This window comes from Alternaria metachromatica, assembly GCF_023757995.1.
Source record: "Alternaria metachromatica strain BMP 0045 chromosome Unknown scaffold_47, whole genome shotgun sequence".
In the NCBI taxonomy this organism is placed as follows: domain Eukaryota; kingdom Fungi; phylum Ascomycota; class Dothideomycetes; order Pleosporales; family Pleosporaceae; genus Alternaria; species Alternaria metachromatica.
In genome coordinates, this window is record NW_026055538.1 from 210,194 (window position 1) to 231,758 (window position 21,565).

General features: G+C 47.3%; 5 protein-coding genes across 5 annotated transcripts; all 5 read left to right on the forward strand.

Annotated features, from left to right (window-relative positions):
• Positions 1-1,266: 1,266 nt before the first annotated feature.
• Positions 1,267-2,600, forward strand: J4E83_010590 (uncharacterized protein; the record flags this gene model as incomplete). Its single annotated transcript, XM_049337471.1, has 4 exons — positions 1,267-1,575; positions 1,627-1,927; positions 1,978-2,232; positions 2,281-2,600. The coding sequence occupies 4 exons, from the start codon at positions 1,267-1,269 to the stop codon at positions 2,598-2,600; spliced, it is 1,185 nt and encodes a 394-aa protein (XP_049183455.1).
• Positions 2,601-5,220: 2,620 nt separating this feature from the next.
• On the forward strand, positions 5,221-7,030 carry J4E83_010591 (uncharacterized protein; the record flags this gene model as incomplete). Its single annotated transcript, XM_049337472.1, has 3 exons — positions 5,221-5,826; positions 5,873-6,055; positions 6,104-7,030. The coding sequence occupies 3 exons, from the start codon at positions 5,221-5,223 to the stop codon at positions 7,028-7,030; spliced, it is 1,716 nt and encodes a 571-aa protein (XP_049183456.1).
• Positions 7,031-7,695: 665 nt separating this feature from the next.
• J4E83_010592 (uncharacterized protein) lies at positions 7,696-8,950 on the forward strand (the record flags this gene model as incomplete). The annotated part of the gene is made up of 2 exons (XM_049337473.1): positions 7,696-8,195; positions 8,311-8,950. 2 exons carry the CDS (start codon positions 7,696-7,698, stop codon positions 8,948-8,950), a joined length of 1,140 nt encoding a protein of 379 aa, XP_049183457.1.
• A 1,734-nt stretch (positions 8,951-10,684) lies between these two features.
• Positions 10,685-14,191, forward strand: J4E83_010593 (uncharacterized protein; the record flags this gene model as incomplete). Its single annotated transcript, XM_049337474.1, has 3 exons — positions 10,685-12,160; positions 12,210-13,325; positions 13,376-14,191. 3 exons carry the CDS (start codon positions 10,685-10,687, stop codon positions 14,189-14,191), a joined length of 3,408 nt encoding a protein of 1,135 aa, XP_049183458.1.
• A 1,936-nt stretch (positions 14,192-16,127) lies between these two features.
• Positions 16,128-18,203, forward strand: J4E83_010594 (uncharacterized protein; the record flags this gene model as incomplete). Its single annotated transcript, XM_049337475.1, has 1 exon — positions 16,128-18,203. The coding sequence occupies one exon, from the start codon at positions 16,128-16,130 to the stop codon at positions 18,201-18,203; it is 2,076 nt and encodes a 691-aa protein (XP_049183459.1).
• Positions 18,204-21,565: the final 3,362 nt, after the last annotated feature.

The following is a 21,565-nucleotide window of genomic DNA, read 5'->3' on the forward strand; positions in this document are numbered from 1 at the left end:
CTAGGGGTGTAGAGGCATCGACTGAGATCAGGAGACAGACGGGATGTGGTCCTGTCTAGGGTCACGCGGGCGAGTGAAGGGCAGGAAGCGATGGATGATGCGGCAATAAACGGACGTCAAGGTCGTCACTACTCGGGTGGCGCGAGACAACGAACGGCGCACATGTGCAGGAAGAGCTGGCGCAGCGATTACAGCACGGGAAACGCGTTGGAGGCAGGCGATAAGGAAGCGCGTGCTCCAGAGTGAAAGGCTGGTGGGCGCCCGATGATGTCGTGATGCGAGACCCTGCAATCGGGGCACGGGCAGCTGCGCGTGCGCGCGATGAGTGCCAAGCATGCAGGTGCCATTCCCCGCACTCGACCGTGCTAGAAACGACAGAAACACCAAACACCACGTCTGACTTGTCATCATGGTCCATGGCTTCGTTTCGCCTTTCGTGATGGAGTGCCTGATGATTAGCGACGCGTTGTCTGAGTCTGCGCACCGCCTCCTCTCGCTTTCGTCCAGAGCGTGCCGACAGGAAACGACCAGTCTGCAAACATCCTGTAGCTCTAAGGACTCATCAACTAGATTGGGATGAGGAGAAGATTTAAACGGCAAAGCTCCGTGGTAGAAGCTCAAGCTTTGCGCAAATAGATGCACTCACCCTTTCCCAAAGTTACACACGGCCGTCACCCACCCGACTTTGGCGGACATGCTCTCCTCGTCACATCTGCAATGGCGAGAGTGGAGGTGAAGCAGACATGGATGGACAGTGTGCAGAGCGAGACTGCCCGAAGAAATGGCAATTTCGATGTCTCCCGGGTAATATTGCTGAAGATGTCACGGTCACCTAGACTCTGATCATGGGCCGCTCCTTCCTCGTCAATCACCTCGGTCTGCTCGCGGCTTCTGCTTCATGACAAGATCTGTTTCGATCGGAAAGCACCCCGTTAATATCACCTTCACGACTGCCTGCGCTCTCTCCTCGCCCTTCGTGTCGTCACGCTGCTCCCATCTCCTCCCTCTTTCGACTTGCCGCCTATACACCTCTCATACCCTCAGCTTCTCTTATACCCAGCCCTACTACCAGCTTCCATACCTCTCAGCAGCCCTTTTCCTACTCGCATCATTCCTAAGCCTCACCTACTTGGCTACCAACCTCAGCTCACGAGCCCATCACCTACGACCTACCTTCACGTATCACACATGTATGAAACCCCTTCGTGGCATGCACCAACCTTTATACGACACTGATGACCTCTAGCCGCACCCTCGTAAAGCGTCATGGTTCTGCCAGGCATGAAGTCCAGATACACCGAGGACCCCAATCGACCGGGCGAGCCACGCCTCGCTAGTTTCGGGTGGCTACCAAACAGAGCCCGCCATCTCTTCATCTCTTTCGCGGGTGAATATGTCGGCACCTTCCTCTTCCTGTTCTTCGCCTTCGCTGCTACACAGGTCGCCAACAACCTCCGCGGTACCAGACCCATGGACATTGGGTCACTGCTGTACATCTCGTTGGCATTTGGCTTCTCGCTGGCAGTTACGGTTTGGGTCTTCTTTCGCATCAGTGGCGGCCTCTTCAATCCTGCTGTATGTACACGCAAGCTCTTTGACAAAATTTGACACGCTGATGAGGCTTAGGTTACGGTCGCCATGGGTATCATCGGAGCACTCGGATGGATGAAGGCCCTACTGCTAATCATTGCTCAACTTCTTGGAGCCATCACTGCCGCTGCAATCGTATCTGGTCTCTTCCCAGGACCACTGTCCGTGAACACGACCCTCAGCAAGGAAACCTCAGTAACGCGAGGCCTTTTCATCGAGATGTTTTTGACATTCATGTTGCTGTTGACCATATTTATGTTGGCGGCAGAGAAGCACAAGGCGACGTTTGTTGCGCCAATCGGTATCGGTCTTGCTCTCTTCATCGCGGAGCTGGCCGGTTTGTAGCAACTCCGAGGCATCCAAAAACGTTAATACTGACAGACACAGGTGTCTACTTCACTGGAGGCTCACTGAACCCAGCTCGCTCTTTCGGACCAGCTGTCGTGACTGGTGTTTGGCCTGGCCATCACTGGATCTACTGGGTTGGACCCCTCTTCGGTGCTATCCTAGCATGCATCTTCTACCGTCTGATGAAGATGCTCGAATACGAGACCGCCAATCCCGGCGCAGACCACGATGGCCGCGAAATTTACCACGAGCATGGAGCTGGTCGAAGCTCTACCCATTACGAAGCCACATCTGGTATGTTCCCATGCATCCTATAGTGGCCTACTACTGACTTCTCTGCAGCTCGACAGGCGACCGACGGAACAGACGAGTATGACTTTGCGAAGCAGCTGCGATCCGGCACCAGACAGCCTACCATGACCCAGCGTCAAGCAATGCCTTCCTTCGGCACCCTCTCTACCTCCACAGGTCACACTGAGAAGCCAGCGGCACCGCTGCCGGTACACATGCAGACGCTCGATGGCCACCGATCCGACACCGTCAACCATCCCGAAGATCGTCCTCGCGCCCACCACAACCGCGGCTCGTCGTCGTACGAGATGACATCCGACTCGAGCTACCGCAATGGACCGAGTGCTGAGTCGGGTAGCTCAGAGTCATAGACCGGCTCGTCGACTAGCTCGAGCTCAGGGTCGCGCCGTTCGCCGAGCGCATAGGATGACAAGCAGCCGAAGAGTATATTCGGTAGCGCCTTGTATTGGCCATGCTGTTTCCTACCACATTTCATACTCCAGGTGTGTTTCTGTCCACATACGTGAGAAGCTGTAAAATGGTGTCGCTGCGTTGCGGGCTTGATGGAAGGGACTGGGCATGGTGATGGTTCGCTACCTAGGGGATCTCTTCTATTTCTTTACAGAATGACACAAGAATTGACATCACTGAGTACGCATTGCAGCGAGCCGTGAGTTTACGTTAGTGGTGTGAGTGGCTTACACCGATTGCGAGTGGACGCCCATCTTTGAGCTTGCTTTGGCTCGGATCTGGACGCTCATATCCGAGCCCGCTTTGACTCGGATCCGAAAGCAACATTCAACAGTTCCTGACAAACTGCCTCATTTAGACTGCGTAGCCGTCTATCTTTAACCTTGTTTTAGCCCGGATCCGAAAGTGCTTGGTTTGGCTCGGATCCGAAACCAACTATCGACGGCTTTCGATACATTGCCTCGAGTGAACGCCTATCCTTAGATTTGCTTTAGCTCGGATCCGAAAGCTGGATTCAACGGCTCTCGACAAACTGCCTCTTTTGGAGTGCGCAGGCGTCTATCTGTGGCTCGGATTCGAATCACATGCCAAATGTAAGCCTTGGCTTCATCGTACCGCAACCATCGTTCTCGGATCCGAGACCAGCAATCAACGGCTTTCGACGAATCGCCTCATATAGACTGAGTAGACGCCTATCTCTAAGCTTGCTTTGGCCCGGATCCGAAACCAACCATTGATGGCTTCGGACGACTCGCCTCCTTTGGACTGCGTGAACGTCTATATGCTTGTGCTGTCTCGGATCCGAAATCAGCATTCGATAGCTTACAACAAACTGCTTCATTTGGGCTGCGCCGACCAACATGCACATCCTTTCGGTTACCGCTCCCAAACCGAGAACATCGAGCCAGTCACATGTTGGACGTTGGTTTCGGATCCGAAGCCAACAATCGACGGCTTTGGATGAACTACCTCATTTAAATTGCGCCTACCAATGAACAAATCCTTTCGGTTCCGAAACATGAGTTCGATCAAGCTTCGCTACGCCACTACGCAGAACTCAAACGCCCTTGATGTGTGCTCGACCGAAGGCATGCGCACATGGTCCAGGCCGTGCAAAGGTGGACGGAGTGATCAGGTACGAGCGGTCGATCGACCTCCGAACAGTCAAGAAGCAGACATTACACGGTCCAAAGGTACGCTGATGCGCAAGGCCCCTCTACTGATGGCTTCCACCAAAATCACAATTGCACGGGTATGTCGCAAGTGTTTTACGCCCCTCTTCCCATGGAGTATTGGTGGAGGGGTAATTGACAAAGCGTTACTCTTTCGCCGACTGAGGAGAGTTGATAGAAGATGGTCTACTTCTCCACTCGCAGTAATTGCGGCGATGATGTCGTTGAGTACCTCGCGCTGAGCGCGGGTCCTCAAGAGCTCATCCTCACTTCCAAATTCACGTATTCGGTACTCACATGTCATGCGCAACATGGAAAACTTGATTGTATTGCTATCCACTTTAGTATACACAGCCCTTTCCACCAGGTATGCGATTGCGCCGTTGCGCGCCTCGATCGCTGAGGCCGTGTTCATTGCGCCGCAAAGGCTGTCGTGATTGCGTCGCGAGGGACGTCGTCGTTGCGTCGCGTGCGGGGTGCGCGGTATATATAGGACACCGACCAGTTTATTGAATCAGAGATGCCGTCAAAGCGTCCGTTATGTAACAAGGTGTGTGTGCCGGACGCGGAAGTCATGCAACCACATCCAAATCTACCAATGAACCACTTAAGCCCCCGAAAGGAAGAGTTCAAAGGCGGATGAGGAGAGCTGCTCAGCTGATACACGCTAGGCTTTCATCATCTGGCGGGTTTGTTAGTATTGGCGCAAGGGAAATTCGCGACAGCAGGGTGACTTACGTGTTATAAACTGGAGGGATAGCGAGAGGAACTGGGTGTGGGCGCCGGAAACCTTTTGAAGCTTCTGCAGCTTGGTCTGGGCGGACGCTAACCGTGGTGGGGCTAGAGGTGGGTACAGCTTGGCGTGTTTTCGAGATTTGGCTGCGCGCTCGTTGGAGATATCGTAATCGCGCTGATACCTGCAAGAGCTCGATCAGTCACTGCAATACACTATGAGTCTTGTACGTGCCTCACGAGGTGTGCTGAGACGGGAGAACGGCTTGCGCAGCTCCTACGCAGAGATTTCGCGGTTTTGTCGAACACCCCATCACGGGACCACGCCGGGTCGTGTAGGCCTTTGTCGAGGGCACGCAACGCGAGGCTTCGCGACTTCGCAGACACGCAATCATGATGAAAATCTGCAGAAAACTCTTGATGAATTCAAGGCTACTAGTATGACTTCATCGACATATCAAATGCATTTGCTCACCAAGTCGTAGTTCGACCATCCCCATGGAAGGATCTAAATGATGAATGGAATAAAGCCACTCATAGTCCTCCAGGCACGGAAGTTGAAATCTCCGGTTATATCAGCGCACGGCGAGATGTTAGCAGCAAACTCTCTTTCACGATGCTTCGCCACAAAAACCAAGGAGTATGTGTCCAACTCGTCTCTAAACCTCTAGACAATGAAGCGGATGGACCGGACGCACATAAGACCCTGCGGTTGTTGAAAGAGTGGACTCCCGTCATAGTCCGAGGAAAGCTTGTGGAGCGTAAAGAAGCCAAGACCGACACATTCGCGGGTATGAAATTGCTCGGTACCCGGGAGATCGCCGTGGAGCATGTCCAGCCACTTAACAACATATCGGATGATATCATCATAAAAGATGACACTGTATTTGGCCCGGACCAAAGGCATCTACAGCTTCGCACAGACTCGAAATTGCGCGACGATCTCTTCCAACGGTCGAAAGCTATGGCTAGAGCAAGACTGCACTTGAACCATTACAATTGGAAGGAGATTGAAACGCCTATACTGTTCAAATCGACTCCTGAAGGCGCAAGAGAGTTTCTCGTGCCGACACGGCAAAAAGGATTGGCATACGCGCTGCCACAAAGTCCACAGCAATACAAGCAGATACTCATGGCATCGGGCATCACGAAATACTACCAATTTGCTAGGTGTTTCCGAGATGAGGATCTGAGGGCCGACAGGCAGCCAGAATTCACCCAGGTCAGCACTATCGTGTCTCTGACGACGACTCCGCTAACTGGAACAGCTCGATATGGAGATGTCTTTCGCTAACGAGGAAGACGTCATGCACGAGACAGAAGCTCTATTGAGAGACCTGTGGTATAAAGTCCTTGGGATAAAGAAGGAGAAGAAGTTTGCGCGAATGACTTATCAGGAAGCAATGGCTGCATATGGATCTGATAAACCAGACCTAAGATTCAAGGCAAAGGTGCGTAGCTGACGCGATCTAGCTGTCTCCTCAAGCTAATGAGTATAGATTCACACCATTACGGAACATCTGACAGCCGATTTGATTGGCAAGATTACTTCTTTACAAGATCCAGTCGTCGATGCACTCAAGATACGCATATCCGATGACCCTAAAACGACCCGCAAGTTCGTCGCCGACTTCCTTGACAGCCCGGACGGAAAGGTCTTCCTCGACAACCCGGACGGTCAACCGGGTATCTTCATCGGTGACCTTTCTCAGCCCATGCAAGGTCTCGGACCACTGGGCTACCAATACGTGATGGAGGGCCCGGAAGCGCTGGCCGTGGAAAACGGCGACCTTCTTGTCCTCCAGGCACGGCCCAATGCGCCCTTCTCGGGCGGCTCAACCATGCTGGGAAACTTGCGTCTTGCTCTCCACAAAGCAGCCATAGCAAAGGGACTGATTGAAGCACCTAAGGCTACTAAGTTCGTCTGGATCATAGACTTCCCGTTGTTTACCCCGTCGAGTGACAGCGAACTGGGCCAAGGTGGCTCAGCTGGCTTCTCATCGACGCACCACCCGTTCACCGCACCGAAGACACCCGAGGACGTCGACTTGCTACTCACTTCGCCTTCATCTGCGGTAGCAGCGCACTACGACATCGTCGTCAACGGCGTCGAGCTCGGCGGCGGCAGTCGCCGTATTCATTCTGCCGCTATGCAGGAATTCATCTTCAAAGACATTCTCAAGATGAAGCCCGAACGCGTAGAGGACTTCAGACATCTGCTTGATGTGTTGAGGAGTGGCTGTCCGCCTCATGCAGGTATCGCACTGGGATGGGATCGGTTGATGGCTGTCATGTGCAACAGAGATAGTGTGAGGGATTTAATTGCGTTCCCGAAGAGTGGGAGAGGAGAGGATCAGCTGGTGAAGAGTCCGAATCGTTTGACTGAGGAGCAGTTGGAGACGTATCACTTGAGGTTGAGGGAGTAGGGTTGGAAACGGTGGAAGGTTGAGATGTACGATAAAGCTGTTGTGTGTATATTATCATGGTAGGTACATTGAGAAGACTCCTACGATTGGCAGTAGCCGTCGCATAAGTGGTGTGACTTTACTCGTACCTTGTCGCACGTAGGTCAGGAAGCCGCTGATGTCCAGCAATCACGACTTATCCACGGCCATAGTACCTACATACACTGACAACGACCCCTTGTCTGCCCAGGAAGGCCGCAGGGTAAAGATTACTGAAACGCAGTCATACACAGAAGGAGTATGACGAGCTGACGATCATGGCGAACGACCAACGTCGAACCGTTACACGACATTACTCTTGGCGCTTATCTCGGACCAAAATCCCTTCTGTGGAACTATTGGCAGATTCGTCATGCTCTGGAGCTACGTTGCGCGCGAGATAGATGCATGTTTGCACTTTACCCTGCTTCCTATCATGCTGTGTTTGCGGTTAAATCCGTGAATGAAACACAACGCATGGATGAGCTGTGCAGCTCAATTGACCGATCGCTACCCTCAGAGCCATATAAAAGCGTGCCTTAGCTCCCACTAGTCGCGTAACGAAGTATACAGTATCCTTTGGCTGCATTGGATACCCAGATAGCTGCATCATCACGTGCATCATCGACCCTCTTTCCACGTGCATCATGGCGGAATCCACGTACAAGATCCCAGAAGAGTACCAGTCACAGCTGAAGTATGTGGCGTCGAAAGACAACCGTACCGATACCGAGATTCTGGATGCCTTGACGAAGCATGCACCCATCACGTCCGAGAAGAACATTTGGACGTTCTGGCATGCCGGCGTACAGCAGATGCCTACATGGACACAGCGCAACATCATCAACTGGGTGCGACTTCACGGCTCTGAGTGGACGATTCGCGTGCTCGACACGATACCAGACTCGCCAAATCACGCGTTAACCTGGATATCAACCGACCTTCTTCCGGAGACCTTCGTGAAGGGTACGATGACGGGGCCGTACGTAGGTCCTCATAGCGCCGACTTCCTGCGTGGCGCAGCACTGTACACGTATGGTGGCGTCTGGATGGACGTCGGATGCATCGTGTTCCGCAACCTCGACAAAGTCTGCTGGGACCAACTCGGGGACGACAGCAGCCCGCTTACAGTCGCTGCGCCACTGGTGTATGGGCAGTTCATGGCGAATCATATCGTCGCCTCTCGAAAAGGCGACGAGTTCATCAAGAACTGGCGCGTTATACCCACTCAGCCATGATTCATCAGACTGACTGTGAAACAGGCACCTGATCTTCCTGGAGCTCTGGAAGGGACGTACCGACTTTACTGGCGTGGTGCAGTCGCCTCTTATCAGCTTCATCAAGCAGATGAATTCCAAGGATCTTCAAGACTCCGGATTTAAATGGGAGTGGAAAGTCGACGAGCAGACTCTCATCGGATACATTGGGCAGTGCCTCGCCTGGATACGCTTGACGTGGCTGCAAGAGCCTAACGGTGGTTTCGATGGCGTCACCTACTGGGCTGAGAAGGTCTTGCTGTGGCATGCGCTATCTGAAGACTTTCCTGCTGAGCACACTCTTGGCTTCGATATTAGCGCAGACTTTCTGAAGCTTTTGGCCATGAGCGTGGATGCTGACGAGTCCGACGCGGTATACGAGAAGGCGAAGAAGGCCACGTGGGGGATGTTGACGCAGAGTGTGATGCAGAAGATCACACATGGCAAAGGGCTGGGCGAAACGATTCATATTGGCACGTTGCTGGACCTTCCGGATAATGAGGGTATAGACGCTGCACCTGGAACGTTGGCAGGGCTACTACGATATGGAAGCGTGCATCTGGAGCAGACGAGAGACATGCCGTATATAAAGGCCCCTGCGGTGGATCCCGAGTTCATTCTTCACAAGGAATTACTGGAGGCGTGAAACGGATATTTGCCGAGACAGTGCTTTGAGATCCTGGCGGTCGGAAACCGAAATTCTTTGTCGTATAATCTGAAGGTCTTTTGTTGATGTTGCAGCCTTGACAAGGCGAGATGGGCGCAGTGCGAAGCATAGCCGTCCAGGCTTCCGCAATCAAACTTGAAATCAGGCATGCGCGAGGGAGGACGAGCTTCCAGCTGCCAGGTCGCAAGCGGCAAATAGTCTGTGCACCCACGTATGACATCATCTCTCTCTCTCCTTTTATGACATGTCCCAACCTCCTCGGGTGTATCCTTGCGTCTCCTTTCTACTTCGCCTCCGACCATCTAGATCGACAATTTCCTCGCGAAAAGCAGTCGCCGGATCCCAATGAGTCGAACCTCGGCAGCCCCGTGTTCGAAGATAATGCGCCACAGCGACTGCGCCACAGGTTCAGCCATAATGCTCTTCTAGCTTCGATGACGGTCACCCTGATGCGCACGCCCAGAACACACTTCTCATCGTCGCTGTCATTCTTGCCCCGCTGAGATTACTGAGCGGAGTGTGTGACGAGATGCGCACGACATAAGACCGAACAGGCGCTTTCCAAGACAAGGCAGAATCAGATGAGCGCAGTTGGTTAAATATGATTGGACGCCATGTGAACTTAGCCTCAGGCGGTAAAGCATGTCTCGACGGAGACATGGAAGTTTCATCGGGCATATGCCCACAGATGAGACCTTCCAAAGCACGTTCAAGAGATTCAGACGGCGATGTGCGATGCAGAGTTCTACCGGCCTAATCGATCATGCTATCGGGGTTCTTGTTCAAGGTGCCCATCGGTGGCGAGGTTTTGAAAAGACTATTGACGGTTCGATGCATCTACGTCCTTGTTACCTCCAAGCAACACGAGAAGGCTGAATACCTGAACTCTTGATGACAGCCCCAGGCAGAGATGTTATATAGGTAGGCTGGAGCAGCTGAGAGTCGACTAAGCTAAACCAAAGGTGGCTAAGCGACGAGCAAAGCCTCAGTGGCGCTACCGTGGCGCAGGTTAAGCCCTGCTAGCCTCGCTCTGATCTGCACGTTGGACATCGAAGCGACACTCAATCGTGACTTCAGACTATCGCTTGTTCCTTCTTCTCACCTTGTTTCTGTTTCAACAGTCTTTGTGCAGTCGTCCATAGCGATGCGATGGAAGCGGACGCTGAGGGCCTCCGCGCTTCATTGCGCTCGGATGGGGTTTGCACTGCCCCCTTCCAAGACCACCGGACTTCTTGACAGCCGCTCATCTCGCTATGAACGCCGTTAGTGGCCAAAAGCATCAAATCTCGCCTCCTTGGCGACAAGTCTACAGCTCAACCATCGATGCGACGTAGGAAGAAGGCTGAGTTCTCGGTCATTCTACCAAGTGTTCGATGTGTAGATGTCACCTGGGCCGCGAAGGCAAAAAAACGCCGCGGAATCATCGTTCCTCAGGGGACTACTAGGTGCCAAGCGAGGCTCTGGCGGAGTACGTATCACATCAGGTAGACCAATATCGCGCACCAAGCGCCTGGCAGTCTTGGAGGTGGCCCACACTTACACAGCCCGCTTCAACCTTGAAAGAGTATATGGCAGCTTGAGAGGCTTCCGTCCTCCGCCTTGTTACAATCCAGCTCTTATACTGTTATCACATAGTTTCTATTTCTTTGAAGTACGATCATCAACTGCATCTTTCCAGCATTCTATTTGCATTATCACTTTCATACTTCAAATATGGAGTCCGGCAAACTTGCCCCTCCGACACTCCAAATCAACACGCGACAGCGTGCACTGAGTCAGGCAGACACGGTCACATCACAAACATCAGACCCCTTCCGGACACCAATATCACCAAGCAATGCGTCCACAAGTGGTGCATCGACGGTAGTAGCAGACTACGACACTGCGTTGCAAAATGAGTTGCGCGCTGAAGCTAAAGCCGACACGAACAACCCTTTTGCTTTCACACCATCACAGCTCAGCAAACTGTTGAACCCCAAATCGCTTCCTGTATATCAAGCATTGGGAGGCATCCACGGTATCGCAGCCGGACTTCAATCTGACACCCACTCTGGTCTGAGTGCCGACGAATCGACAGTTGCGAGACACATTTCCTTCGACGAAGCAACGAATCCACAAACACCTACAAAGGAGAAAGAATCAAGTCGGCCGCCAAGTGACGGAAAGCCCTTCGAGGATCGCATACGCATACACGGACGGAACGTACTACCACCGAAGAAGGTCACCCCTCTATGGAGACTGGTCTGGAACGCGTACAATGACACTGTCCTTATTGTTCTCACTGTTGCAGCGGCCATCTCGCTAGCACTTGGACTCTACGAAACGTTTGGTGCGGAACATCCACCGGGATCTCCCACACCTGTCGACTGGGTCGAGGGTTGCGCAATCGTTGTAGCTATCGTCATCGTTGTACTCGTCACCGCCGTGAATGACTGGCAGAAAGAAGCGGCATTTGCAAAGCTCAATGCGAAGAAGGAACAACGCGACATCAAAGTCACACGATCGGGAAAGACCGCTATGATCAGTATCTACGACGTCCTAGCCGGCGACATCATACACCTGGAGCCTGGCGATGTCATTCCAGTCGACGGAATCTTTGTGGATGGCTCCGACGTCAAGTGCGACGAGTCTTCTGCTACGGGAGAATCAGATGCCATGCGCAAGACACCAGGTGCCGCTGTCATGAAGGCACTTGAGTCTGGTCAGTCCACCAAGGGCCTTGACCCCTTCGTCATCTCCGGTGCAAAGGTTCTCGAGGGCGTCGGTACTTTCATGGCGACATCTGTCGGAGAGAACAGCAGTTTTGGCCGTATCATGATGTCTGTCCGCGTCGAGATCGAGGAGACACCACTACAGGCGAAGCTCGCTAAGCTTGCCATGGCTATCGCTTACCTCGGAACTGCGGCTGCTGGTCTCCTCTTCTTTGTCCTTCTCTTCCGTTTTGTTGGTGGACTATCTGGTGATACCCGATCTGCATCTCAGAAGGGTTCAGCGTTTATGGATATCCTTATCGTTGCTGTAACCATTATCGTGGTAGCAGTCCCAGAAGGTCTTCCACTGGCGGTCACGTTGGCATTGGCTTTCGCGACAACTAAGATGCTGAAGGAGAACAACCTTGTCAGGATCTTGCGCGCGTGTGAGACTATGGGCAATGCTACAGCCATTTGCTCAGACAAGACCGGTACTTTGGTAAGTACTATTTCCTGAATGGACATGACCAGATACTAATGCCTCACAGACAACCAACCGAATGACGGTCGTTGCCGGCACTTTCGGCACCACCAGCTTCGTTCACGCGGACGCCGCCTCGGAGAAGGACCAAACCATTTCGGCATGGGCATCTAAGGTCTCGGCTGCTGCAAAGCAGCTTCTCATCCAGTCCATCGCAATCAACTCTACAGCTTTCGAAGGCCAAGAGGACGGCAAGTCTGTCTTCGTCGGATCCAAGACTGAGACTGCGCTACTTGAGCTCGCCAAGGAACACCTCGGACTTGTCTCGCTGTCAGAGACCCGCGACAGCGAGCAGGTGGTACATATGTTCCCCTTCGACTCGGCCAAGAAGTGCATGGGTGCCGTTGTAAAGCTCCCGAACGGACACTACCGCCTCGTCGTCAAGGGTGCATCTGAGATCCTCCTCAGCTTTTCTTCTGCATTTGCGCACTTCGAGTCACTCGAGACAGAGCCGCTGTCGCAAGAGCGCCGCCAGGTACTGACCGAGGCGATCAACGCATACGCGAACCGATCTCTCAGGACTATTGGACTAGTGTACCGCGACTTCGAGCAATGGCCACCGGTCAACGCCACGCTCACTGAGGGTAGCAGTGTCGACTTCGCCTCCCTGCTGCGCGATCTTACATTCTTCGGCCTGGTTGGTATTCAGGACCCCGTTCGCCCTGGTGTGCCTGAGGCAGTTCGCAAGGCACAGAAGGCTGGTGTCACGGTCAGGATGGTTACCGGTGACAACATGCAAACTGCGCGAGCGATCGCGACTGAGTGCCTGATCTACACCGAGGGCGGGCTGGTAATGGAGGGACCAGACTTCCGCCGCCTTACCGAAGAGCAGCTCGATGAGGTACTGCCGCGACTACAGGTGCTGGCCCGCTCATCGCCTGAAGACAAGCGCATCCTCGTTCAGCGTCTCAAGACCCTTGGCGAGATTGTCGCTGTGACCGGTGACGGTACCAACGATGCTCCAGCACTGAAAGCAGCAAACGTTGGCTTCTCCATGGTCTCTGGCACCGAGGTTGCCAAGGAAGCTTCTTCGATCATTCTCATGGACGACAACTTTGCCTCCATCATCACCGCGTTGATGTGGGGTAGGGCTGTTAACGACGCCGTCCAGAAGTTCCTCCAGGTAAGCCATACACCATCTTCCAGTTCATTCCAGCCAGCTAACATGCGTAGTTCCAAATTACTGTCAACATCACCGCCGTGGTTCTCGCATTCGTGACCGCGGTCTACGATGACGAGATGAAGCCAGCCCTCAGAGCCGTACAGCTTCTTTGGGTCAACCTTATCATGGACACATTCGCCGCTCTCGCACTCGCTACCGACCCACCTACCGAGAAGATCCTCGACCGCCCACCACAGGGCAAAGGCCCTCTCATCACAACAACGATGTGGAAGCAAATCATGGGCCAGAACATCTACAAGATCACTGTCATCTTCGTCCTATACTTCGCTGGCGGCGACATCCTCGGCTACGACCTTTCCGACCCCAACAAGCAACTCGAGCTCGACACCGTCATCTTCAACGCTTTCGTCTGGATGCAAATCTTCAACATCTTCAACAACAGGCGTCTGGACAACAAGCTCAACGTGCTTGAGGGTGTATTCAGGAATTGGTTCTTCATCGGCATTGTCGTCATGATCATTGGCCTCCAAGTTCTCATCGTCTTTGTCGGTGGACGCGCATTCCAGATCAAGCCCGGAGGTATCGACGGCACACAATGGGCCATCAGCATCGTCGTCGGTTTTGTCTGCATCCCATGGGCAGTGCTCATCAGGTACTTCCCCGATGAGTGGTTCGCCGCCATCGCGCGTGTTGTCGGCAAGCCTGTCGTCGTCGTGTACCGATGGTGCTGCACGGGTATGAGCAAGGTCAAGACCTTGTTCACTTTCAGGAAGAAGAAGAGCGAAGAGAGCGAGGCTGAGGCTGGTGCTGCGCCAGCGATCGTTGTGGTCGGTGACGACGCGAGCGTAGCTGAGAACAGGAAATGAACGTAATGATTCGATGGAGGCATTAGACTGCGCACTTGTACAACACTTAGTTTAGATGAGACACGATACCCTAGAATTTGACGCTATTCATTCACACTCTCTTGATCAAACTATACTCGCGTTGTTTGAAAGTGACTGTAGGAAGGGGACTAAAATTGAGAGTAGGTGTAACAGTCTGCGTCATTGATCGCATACCCAAGCAACATGACAGAGAAGCATTTTCACTAAAGTTACGCCATCCAAGGATCTCTAGACGCGCTGCTCATTTTGCGCATGACTGAAGAGTCGTCCTGATAAACAAGACTGAAGCAGTGTCTTGATCAGATCGATCTTGGCCATGTCGACCTCCTCAATCGTTTTGCTAGACCTTTGGGAATAGTTGTCGTCTCCTTCGCAAGCTAACGCATACACAGCTTATTCTTTTCCGCTTTTCTGTGATTGACGAACTTCTTCAGAAAGGAGACCTCAGCCAGCTCTAATATATCCAGTCCATCCTTCGACTTGACTTGAGGCTTGGCGCCACTTCGAATAAGATGTAAGACCATGTCAGCGTTCCGATTGCGAACGGCGGTCTGCAGTGGGGTCTCACTCTCCCCGTTTACCACTTCAATTTTGGCCCCCTCTTTTGAAGGATCGTCAGGGGATTTTGGCTTCTCCAAACTAGCACTGCTTTGTGAAAGGGCGTGTAGCCTGATTCATCTCTGGCTTTCGTCAAAGATTCCCTTTCATCCATCTGGCTCGCGTGCGAGACGACAATTTGAACACGCCTCGATGCCCGGAGCCGGACACGGCGGTGTGTAAGCTTGTGTCCCCTTCTGCTGCGAATAGAACCCGCTAACGCTGAGTGTCAAGTAGAAACCGTGCGTTCTCGACGTGATCCGCTGCGACCACGACTGAACAACGTCGAGCCAACAGGGTTGAGCTCTGCAACATCTGCGCCTTGGTCAGGCTCACTGGGAATTATTTTCCCCAAAACCTCGCTACCAGAGAACTGACTCCAATAGCCATGTCGGAGTGGAGGGCAGGCTTATGGCCGCGAAGCAGATCTTCGTTTGATAACCCACCGATGAACGTATCACCTACGCTAATAGTATCGCTTGATAACGAGATGGAACAATGTAAGTGGGTGGAAAGGTGCTTCGCGGGTGACACCGATGCGGGCGATAACCAAGCGAGCGATGCGTCGCACTCGTTCTGCTGCATATAGCAATTTTACTAGGCGCGTATCGCTGCTGCCTAAAACACGTGATACTACGTCACATGACGAAGTTGGCCCGGCGCCGCAATATGCGATTGGCCTTCTTGACGTTACACAGCAGCCCATTCGAACTTTGAGCAAAACGACGCTGGATCCCGAACTTGAACCCCGCCTTATCACCTCTTCTCAACGATGGCGAACAAAATATGCCACTTCTTCGTCGCTGGACGTTGCGTCAACGGGTCGACGTGTCGCTTCCAACATCCCGATACGGTCCCCACCTTTCCCTCCTCCGAACGCAAAGCGGAACTTGTTGCCCACTCGCAGTCGGGCGGCTCCGTTCCAAGAGCGAAGATACCTTGCAAATTCTATCTCCAAGGCACATGTACTAAAGGACACCTCTGTACTTTCGAGCATTCGGATCCGACTTCAGTCACATCTACAGCCTTGCGTTCTGCATCAAGGGACACTAGGCCGAGTATACCGTGTAGGTACTTCCAGAAGGGCATCTGTAATATAGGAGAGCAATGCCCCTTCAGTCATGAGATTCGAGAGAATCTAGTCATCCCGAAGACGCTGTCGGATCACACGCCCATCAAGGACGTCGGCCTCACTACACCCGCTTCGGCGCGCGCCAATCCTGCCTTTAAAGAGCGTAATGAAACCCAAATACCAAGGACAATCGGAGGGGCCACCGTGGAGTTCGCTAACGGTGCATCTGTTTCTAAGATCTCTTTGATGTCGGACTTCTCCGCCGTGGTCACATCTGACCTATCTCCACAAACATCTGTACAAGAGCTAGTCGACTTCTTGATCGGCAGAGGCTTTTCCCAGGTGACGCACGATTGTGTTCGCCTCAAACACATCCCTGAGAAGCTCCATAAGACAGGTCTGATCAAAGTTCGTGATCCAGACTTCGCCAACAAGCTTCTTCAATGTCTTGAGGATGCTCCGATTCGTCTTCGGGGTATGGAAGTTCGCGTGTCGAAAATGCAAATTGCAGGAGAGACAGTATCCGGAATGAATCGACTTCAGCTCACCAGCGTGACATGTTCATGGTTCAATCCTTCCAAGGTGGCTTATCTCGAATATGATGCGGACTGGAAAGCGAAGCGGGCGCTCGAACGCATCGGGCGCCCGGACTCAAATGAGTTCCAGGGCCGGAAGCTCGATGTCACGTATCAATCAGCTCGGTCCTTGCAAGTAGGCAATCTAGACCTGCATACGAACGAAGCGGGACTTCGACGCTTTCTTCCATATCCACCGCCCACTAAGGTGACTTGGGGACCTCAATCTCACAGTCTCACTGCGAAACAGCTAGAAGAAAGAGCTATCACGCAACTTCAATCGCACGGTACTCTCATCGAAGAGTGTACTCCTTATCCCCAGAAGGGAGGAAGTAGAACGAAGATCATCGCCAAGTTTAGCGAAGCAGAGGCAGCACGAAATGCGGTCAAGAAGATGCACGAAACTTGTCTCGATCTCAGCTCCAATGATAAGATGCAGGTCAATCCTCTGGTTTCCATCAAATTGTCGGTCTCCTCTCGAATCCTAGCAGCCATTCGATCACAGCTTGACCCTCTAGTCGACCAAACATGGCGAACAGATTACGTTAAGATCAAGAGCTACAACACTCTGGGCAAACAATACACCCAAGTCCGCATCTTCGGGCAGTCCAGAGAGCCAGTTGCCAAGGCCAAGTCGGCCGTGGAGAAGCTCCTTACCGGTCAGATCGCCACCGACGGACATGGCCCGTTCACAGACCCGTTCTACTTCAGGCCTTCAACAAAGGACTTTCTGAACGATCTGGGAGCGTCACATGGGGTTTTCATACACCAGGATTTACGTCGATCGGTTCTTCGACTATACGGAGATCACGAGGGTATCGAACGAGTCGAAAGCGCTCTAGTGGCTAAGTGTGCAGAATTGAGGGAGCATTCTCACGCCGTTATTCTTGATCCCGAGGCTTTGGAGTTTGCCCTCAAAGGTGGATATCGAAAAGTCGTCGCCGCTTTCGGGAAGAACAGAGTAAAGCTAGACATCATCAACACCCCAAAGCGAATCATCGTCGAAGGCTCCACGGAAGATGCGGTCCGGGTACGGGAGATTATCGCATCGTGTGCATCGTCTTCATTGGGAACACACAAAACCGGGATCTCCAATAGCGAGGACAAATCCGAGCTACTCTGCCCGGTCTGCTTCACCCCACCGGAAGACCCTATCAAGACGTCGTGCGGCCACGTCTATTGCAACCCCTGCCTCGTTTCGCAATGCACGTTTGCCGACTCATTTCCGCTCAGATGTCTCGGAGAGGACGCAGCTTGTGGCTCTCCATTGGGTCTTTCCGACGTCAAGAAAGTTCTTTCTGGAACTGGATACGATGATCTTCTCCAGAATTCCCTGACGTCATACCTTCGTAGTCGACCAACGGAATTCCACTACTGCTCCACACCTGATTGCGATCGTTTCTACAGAATCTCGGACGCTGAAAACCCTCGAATGTTTGACTGCGACGGCTGCCTCACCTCCATCTGCACTAGCTGCCACCAAGGACCCCATGACGGGCACACTTGTGAGACCAACAAACGTCTGATGAGAGCTGTCATAGAGGAAGACGAGAAGCTCACGAAATGGAAGACGGACCATGATGTACGAGACTGCCCAAAGTGCGGGGTGCCGATCGAGAAGGCGGATGGTTGCAATCACATGACGTGCACCTCGTGCCAGGTACACATCTGCTGGTTCTGCATGAAGACGCTTAGCAGCGGAGGCGAGACGTACAAACACATGCAGAGCGTACATAGCGGTGTTTAAATAGCCTCTCTTAGTCTTCTTCTATACCTTGTACTACTGTTATTCTATTACAAAGTAAAGATGTTAAGTCTAGAACCTAGCTAAAAAAGGTAAAGTAATTAAAAATTAAAGAACTAAAAAGTTTATTAGTAAACTAATAATTCTATAGTAAGCTTATTTAAAAAGAGTAAGGTTTATTACTAGTATATAAAAAGATATATTTCTAAAAAAGTTAAAATTTTATATTTAGAGGTATAAGCGTTAAGTAAACTAAAGCTTAAATTCTTAGTACTACTACTTTTAGCGTAGTTAAAGCTTTTAAAATTTAAAGTAGTAAAATAACTATTTTATAAATACTAATATTTACTTATAGTAGAGAAAATTCTAATATAATTATATATTCTTAATAGCTTATAACTAATAAAACTATAAATTATAAACTAATAATAAATACTAAAATATTTAGTATATAAAATTATACTTTTATATATAGTCTTTATTTTCTCTTTTTAGTTTTATCTCTATCTCTATCTTAATTTTTATTTTATAGCTTATAGTAAATTAAAAATCTAAAACTTATTAAAGATATAAATAGTAGCTTAAATTTAATACTAAAGCTATACTATAGATAATTTCTTAACTATATTTTTACTTTTTTATAAGTTCTTCTAGTATAAGTAAGTCTAAAGCTAATTTTATTACTAGTTATATTACTTCTATTAATTATATCTTTATACTATATTATATTACTTATTAAAGCTTTTATAGACTACTCTAAGACTACTACTAAAAAAAAAGCTCTTAGTTAGGCTATTTTTATAATTATTATATAGACTATTATTAAAGCTATTATAAAAGCTATTATTAGAGCTTTTAAAGCTTATCTTACTAATATTATATTATATTCTAAAACTACTAAGACTAATACTACTATTAATACTATTAAGATTATTATACTACTACTATAAAGACTTCTAATATATAAACTAAGACTTTTTATAGTTTTTTATTATAGCTAAGCTTTTAAGTAACTTACTAGTAATACATAAATATTTTTTTATAAACTATACTTACTTTAAAAAGAGTAATAGAATAGTTATTATATTACTAGTGTTGCTCTTTTTACCTAAAGTAATTTATTAATTATCTACGCTATATATACCTATAACTTTGTATATAAGATTAGGCTATAGATAGCTTAGAACTAAAAAGTAAATAATATATCTAACGTTAGCTTAAATTAAGACTCTAACTAAATTATTAAATCTAGATTAAAATACTAAAAATATAATTTTATATAAGATCTAGCTACTTTAATTAGTATAATATTACTTAGCAAAGTTAGTGTCTTGAATCTAGTTTTATAGACTTTATTTAGTAATAAGATATTAAAAGATATCTAGCTTTTAAAGTTATTCTAGAACTACTAAAAGATTTTAAAACTTTTATATATTTAGTGTATATTACTATTAGTACTAAGACTTCTATATAGACTACTTAGTAAAGTAGTATATAGTATTATCTTAATATTATTAGAATAAAAATATAAAGCTTACTTTAGTAACTTAGGTTATTTTAGTTTTTAAGATAGAAAAAGAAGACTTTAAACTATATACTAATAGTTAAAGTAATTAAAGTTATTTTAACTCTATTCTAAAACTACTTATAGGTATTTCTTATAATAATAATTATAAACTTATAATATATAGTTTAGTTACTTTACTTATAGAGATCTAATACTAGTATAAATAGAATAAAAGTATAAGTAGCTTTTCTAAATTTAAGAGATAAAGCTCTAAGTATACTCTTTTCTAAGTTAAATTATTACATAATAATACGCTACTATATTAGACTTAATAATAAACCTAATATTTTTTTTATAATTCTAGATTTAAAACTTTTATAACTTATACTTATACTATTTTTATAATAATTAAAATAAGTATTATAATAATATACTAACTACTTTACATTTACTATTTAGTACTAATAAATATTTAGACTATTAATTTATGCTAGTACTAGCTTTAAATAATTTAATAATACTAAAAGAAAATCTAGTAGGTCTATTATAAGTATAAATTCTAACTTAATTTATTATATTTATATAATACTTATATAATTACTACTAATCTATACTTTCTATAAATTTACTTATAGCTAAAGCTATTTTAGTAGTTATATTATAGAACTTTTTATTATACTAACTATTTATTCTATCTATTATTATATATCTCTTAATATAGCTTAATACTATACTATATATACTATTTTAATAGCTAGTAAAGTACTATCTCTTTTTAGCTAAGTAAATTATTCTCTACTATAACTTTAGTAAAGTAAAACTTTTATAAAACTACTAGCTTTAACCTACTTTACTTTTTATTTAACTTACTAATCTAAATAAATATTTTTTTATAATTATTTTAATATAATAAAGAAATATAATTTAAACAAAAATATCTATATTTCTTATTTTTAAAGCTATATAATATTTTTTAATTCTAACTAATTATATATAGTTATCTCTTACTTTTCTAAAAAATACACTCTTTAAACTTTACTTTTATAGCTATATTTTATAAGTGTTTTATTTCTAAATTTTAAAAAAACTAAAAGCTTAAATATATAAAACTAATAGCTAGTAAAGCTTACTAAAGTAGTAGATTTAATTATATTTATAAATTATAATAGTATAGTATTTACAAAACTAAAGCTTAAATTATATATATAGAATAGATAGTCTACTAAAAGTAGTTTTTAATAGTTAATATAGTAGATTTAAAAAAGCTTTAACGTAAATAAAATAATTAAGAAAAGATATAGACTAAAGAAAAGTATTATTTATTTATATAGTCTTATATTACTTTCTTTAATCTATAATTTCTAATATTTTACTATAACTTTAATTCTAATTATAATATATTCATGTATAGTACTATAGCTTAAGAATATTTTATTATAATTTTCTATTTATCTTAATAGCTAATTAAAAGATTTCTACTTAGTTTTAATTAGTACTCTATACTTTAGTTTCTTCTATTTCTACTAAGAGCTTTTTACTATTACTATTTATTATAGTAAACTACTAATATAGAGTAGAGTAATAAAGCGTAGTTAGTAACTCTTTATAGTAATCTTAATATAAGTATATTTTCTAAACACTATATACTTACTATATATAACTATAAATTTAATAAAACTCTCTTTCTAATATTTATTATAAATATAATTAGTAATAATATACTTATAAAAGGTGTAAAGATTATAATAACTTAGTTATTATTATCTTTTTATTATTATTAAGCTTTGTTAAGATTGCACTTATTGTAATTTCTTAACAAATTAGAAAAATTCCTAGTAAATCTAATTGCTTACGTAAT